The sequence below is a fragment of the Cricetulus griseus genome, chromosome 7, assembly GCF_003668045.3.
Source record: "Cricetulus griseus strain 17A/GY chromosome 7, alternate assembly CriGri-PICRH-1.0, whole genome shotgun sequence".
Taxonomy (NCBI): Eukaryota; Metazoa; Chordata; class Mammalia; order Rodentia; family Cricetidae; genus Cricetulus; species Cricetulus griseus.
In genome coordinates, this window is record NC_048600.1 from 72,505,974 (window position 1) to 72,511,434 (window position 5,461).

Below are 5,461 nucleotides of genomic sequence, written 5' to 3' on the forward strand. Positions count from 1 at the left end.
GGGTACAGCATCTTTTCCAGTTTTGCATCCTTCCAAATGGCCGCATCTAGCATCAAGCCAGTGTTTGATAAAATTTGGCGTGCAGAATGAATTAGTGAATGAATGGAAACATGATAATGTTGCCTGCATTAGGGTTGTTGGATTACAAGGGCTGAGCCCCTAAGCTCTGATTCCTTTGTCCTCTCTTGTTCTTTGTGCAGTGTTCATGGGACTCACCATGTCCTGGCCCTCAGTTCTGAAGGGTCTCCTTGCTGTCTGCATCTTCACTCACTTATTTGTCAGCTCTGTGGGTAAGAGTAACAAGGTGCTTTTTGTTTCAAGGGTAGGAAGTGGGAGCTGGGCAGTAATATACTTTAGGGGGACTCCATAGATCATTCAAGTCTTCAGGAGTCCCTTCAAGATTCATGACTCCTTGACCCGTGGGAAAGTTTGTCAGCAGCTACAACCCCTGGGATGTTTTCTGAGCATGTTTATTTCTTCTTTGCAGGTAATTATCCTTGTGAAAACAAAGATTGCTATAATGACAGATGCAAAGCTAGTCTGACGACTTGTGTATCCTCTAAAGACTGCTTCCACCTAGAGCAGGACTTTGAAGCACTAAGTAAGTCAACCTGCATTCTTACAGCCACATAGTTTATCCTTGCCTCCTTCAAAGATGGGTCTGGGAGTGTGGGCTTCTGGGAAGTGGTGGGGATGAGCAATGGCGCTGGATGTAGTCCCTAGAGACAGAGCTGAGAGACCCGGGTTCTGTTTCTCATATCAACCTTATAGAGCTACTGGAGAGTGAGTCCACATTTCTTTTTGCCATGCTGGGGACCAAATTCATGGCACCATGCAATGCTAAGCAAATACTCTCACTGGACCCTGGTCCCATTGTGACAAAGTGTCCCACTATTGAGTCCTTCTCAGAAATAATAACAGAGGGACTTTTGGAGATAAGGAAAAATAAAGACAGAGAGAATGAAGGAACAGATTCTTTACCACTGGATACTTCACTCTCTCTGTTTCTCAGAAGAGAACATTTCGGGGGGATTTGTTTCTCAACAGTTCCAACCATAAGCCTAAGGAGTCTGAAGAAAGGCTGTTCTAAAGATGGGTGTACTGAACTAGCATTCTCAGTAACACTGGGAAACCATCGGACATTTAGATATGACCACCAATGCTGCAACACTGAGAAGTGCAACAAGCAGTCCAAGCCGGGTGAGTAGCTGTCTATCTCCACTATCTGCTCCGTGTCTCCTTTGCCTTTCTCTGGCCTCATCTCTGTGCTGGGACACAACACTGACACTTGTCTTCCTTTTGTGTATAGCGCTCCTTGAAAATGGTTTGAGATACATACAGGCTCTTGTCCTGTGTGATAGATTGAGTGACAGTTGTGTGGCAGGGATCGGTCTTGGGATTTTTCTTTACATGTGAGTCTTCTGGTTTAATGGCTTTACTCTGCCTTTCTGGCTGACAGAGTTTTCTCACCTGTTTAACCCTCAAGTTCATTTTTGTTTTGTTGAGAAGTAGTCTTGCTGTATTTATGAAGTTTGTCTTGAACTTCTAGGTTCAAGCAATCCTCCTGACTCAGCCTTCCAAGTTGGAGTAGCTGGGAGTATGGGAGTGCGTGACCACACCGGGTGCATTCCTCAACCTAGGAACAGCATCTTTCTAGAAAACAGATTATCTCTTCTCCCATTAGCTAGCCTTCCTTCCTTTTTTCCTCCCTCCCTCCTTCCCTCCTCCCTCCCTCCCTCCCTCCTCCCTCCTCCCTCCTCCTCCCTCCCCTCCTCTCTCTTTCCTTCTTGGTTTTATTTTATTTTATTTTTATTTTTATTTTTTTGAGACAGGGTTTCTCTGTGTAGCCCTGGCTATGTACCTGGTACTTTTTCTCCAGGACTGAGAGCCGAGTTACTGAGGAAGGTGAGGACAGCACTGAGTTTCTATGAGTCACTTCATTGCACCCCACACCAGTGACTTTCTCCTGTGCCTCCATCCAGCTTATCCTAGCTATAATGCACTTTGGTAGAATCGTGCAGAAAACCAGTGTTAGATGAGTAGTGGGTAGATACACTCACAGCTATTTTCTGCCTGTTCCCCAAGATGAAAACTTTTCTCTCTCCATTCAGTGTCTCTACCATCTCACGAATACAACGGAGTTGAATGCCTTGCCTGCTACAGTTATGATGCCGCCCGGTGTGACACAGTTTCCCTGAAGTGCACAGGGGTAGAGACGAAGTGTCTTGAGGTTGCTGGCACAGGTATGAGTATTCCCTCAAGCATCTTGTTAAGAACACAAATCATTCATCACTATGCAGCGAATTATGGCAAATGTAGCAACTGTACACAGCAACATTTATTAAATTGATGCACGTGTAACTCTGTGATCTGAGAATGGTCAGGTGTGAGGTCCTGGTTCAGGGCGTGGCATGGGGGCTATGTTCATTTGTCAGCAGCTGTTTCCCAACTCACTTGTGGTTTCTGGTGGGTTTCAATTCCTTTTCTTCTGGTCTCTTCACAGACTATCATGGTGTTCTCATGACTAACCACTGGCTTTCCTCAGAGCAAACCATAGAGACACAGAGAAGGGGAGCCATGGATTTAATACTTCAATGTCAGAAGTGGCACATCATTTCCTCCTATAGACTGCTGGTAGTTTAGAGCAACCCTGATTGCACATGGGTGGAAGCTGCCCCACAGGAGATGGAAGAGAGAGACTCTGTGGGGCATCTTTGAAACCTGTCTCCACATGGAGAAAGTGGTCATATGGGGCCATGTACTTGTAAGATTTAGAAGGACCCATTTGTTGGGAGACGAGAGTTACTGAGGGGAGGGAAGGGAAGAGGATGAAGCAATGTAACAGCTTCCCCTAGAAGAGTCAGGTTTGGGTACCTGTGATTCTGTGATGCCCAGCAATGGGAAGGTGGCTCAATGGTAGTATAGGAGATGATGGGACTTCAGGTCCAGATGTCTTTGCCACTGCTGCCCTATGGCAACCAGAGGCTGTGATTAAGCACTCAAGTTTTACCTGGGATCAATCTAAATTTAGTAAAAGATACATGGGTTTTTTATTAAGGGAAAATTGTATACTTGTTATGAAGGACACATACACCATTGAGACAGGAACTAGGAAAAAAAAAACCTTAAGATTTTTCTTTCTGGAATGCACTGCTAGGAGGAGGAGTTGGCAACTCTTTACTGAACAATATATGGAAAGTTTCATGGAAGAAGTGGTGTTTTAGGAGCCAAATAAGTGCCGGGCAGTGGTGGCACATGCCTTTAATCCCAGCACTTCGGAGGCAGAGGCAGGCGGATCTCTGTGAGTTTGAGACCAGCCTGGTCTACAAGAACTAGTTCCAGGACAGGTTCCAAAGCAACACAGAAACCCTGTCTCAAAAAACAAAACAAAACAAAAAACCAAAACAACAACAACAAAAAACCATAGTGGACCCAGAGATTGATAGGTCTAGGGGCAAGCCCCGGTTTTACTTGGAAAGAATTTTGACAGAGGTTCTGGGGTGAGCAAGGGAAGGGCCCTTTGTCTAGATGAGTTGACACAAATGAAGAAAATGGGGTGTCACAGAATGCAAAGGGGGTATAAAGCCACCCACAATGGAGCAGTTTGCTTTGGGGATAGTAGATACCCGATACGTTCTATAGTTACTCTCAGAGGGAACTCAGAGCTCTAAGAAGAAGGAATGCCAGTTTGTGGGGGATCCACAATGTCTTCCCCCAGAGAGGGAGGGAAATGGTAGGGGAGGGAAGTCAGGTACAGTAGAAGGGTGTTAACCAACAGTTGAGACCCTGCATCTGGCCTTCCTCCTCACCTGCATCAAGCTCATCTCTCCTAGTGAGTAGGTTCCCAAAGGGCTCTGTGTTAGTCTTGTGCCTAAGATGTGAAAGTCCTTCTGTATGGAGGAGACAATAGAGCCAGAGGACAAGAAGGCCCAGACTCCACCGTCCCAGATGAAACTGTGCTCATGTTCTTACACAGAGGTGGAAGTTGTGGATTCTGGACCATTCTGAGCACAGTTCCCTTTCCAAGGATGTAGGTGAGGAGGGGGAGATGAAATGAGAGAGAAGAGTAATTCCTGAGTTTTTTCGTTAACAGAGGTGACTGACGCCGTTTCCCACTCTATGATACAAGGAATGGGTTGTGCCACTGAAACTGCCTGCAACTTGAAGAATATGACCGTCATGGAAAATGTACAAATCAATACCCACTGCTTCTCGGGGAGCCCTCCACTCAGGCCCATCTCATCTGTTCTGACTAGTCTCTTCCTGATGGAAGCCTTGCTTTGTCCTTTGGGGACTGTCACTTCCATGATCCTTCTTCACATCTAAACACACCAGCAACCTTTTATGACTCCTTTATCATCCAGGGGAAAAATAAAAACCACTAATTGTACTTTAGATGGAAAATGCTTAGCTTCTTTTTGGCACATGTCACATGTTTCACTGATCTGTGATTTCTTTCATGTCCCTATCTACACCTTGAGCCTCACCCCACCCCCAGAATGGTCAACACTTAACAATATGGGCTATACGCTTGTCTTCAGGGTAACCAAAGCTACAGATCTGGCAAGATGCTGCCTCAAAATATAAGCCCTAATACAATGAAAGAAAAGAAAATAATAGTGTTGGGAAGATAGCTCAGTTGGCAAAATGCCTGTTTTCTAAGTACAAGGATCTGAGTTTGATTCCTAGAACCCAAGTTAAAATCATCTGGCATGGTGTTTTGCCTAGTTCTCGAGACCCCAAAAAGACCACCAAGGAGCAGACTCACCAATGCAAACGTACAAGGTTTATTGTTAAGTTACAAGTGTTGGCAGGGACCCTGTGCAGCAAACTGGCACAGCAGCTCCAGGAAAAGGGTGTCTGGCTTCTATCATAAGGGGTTTAAAAAGGAAAAAAAAGACACAAGCAGGGTGGTACATGTCTTAGCTTCCCAAGATTGGGTAAGAGTAGATGACCTTTGGATTAATTGATTGTGGTCTAGGGGAATTTCAAAATTTTTACTAACAGTAACCCACAAGGACAGTTGTGGTGAGAAAATGTTTTCCCAGACTTAATCCTTGCCTGACCACCCAGTGGGGTCGGTTTGACTAGAGCAGGCATAATTTTTGATTTCTCTCAGAATTGTTTATGGCTCCTTGGCTGGAGCTGAATCAGCCTTGTGCCATGCAGAGAGTTTTTCAAGGTGGCTTTTTCTTAGGATGGAGTTAACTCCATCCTCTCTTGTTTACCCTGCTCTCTCAATAGAAGTATGTACTTGAATTCCAGAACTGAGAAAACTGATGCAAGCAGATCCCCAGACTAGCATAATGGGTGTTTTCCAGGCCAGTGAGAGCCCCTGTCTCAATCACGACAAAAACGGGAGACAGTACATGAAGTACAAGAGCTGAGGCTCCATAACTATGAGCACACACATACCACCCCCACCCCCACCTCCGAGCCACATGTGTGCAATTCTTGCCAT

General features: G+C 45.4%; 1 protein-coding gene across 1 annotated transcript; it reads left to right on the plus strand.

Annotated features, from left to right (window-relative positions):
- Window positions 1-205: 205 nt before the first annotated feature.
- Window positions 206-4,326, plus strand: LOC103160130 (protein RoBo-1-like). The gene is made up of 4 exons (XM_035448115.1): window positions 206-290; window positions 1,048-1,200; window positions 2,112-2,243; window positions 4,094-4,326. The coding sequence occupies exons 1-4, from the start codon at window positions 206-208 to the stop codon at window positions 4,324-4,326; spliced, it is 603 nt and encodes a 200-aa protein (XP_035304006.1).
- Window positions 4,327-5,461: the final 1,135 nt, after the last annotated feature.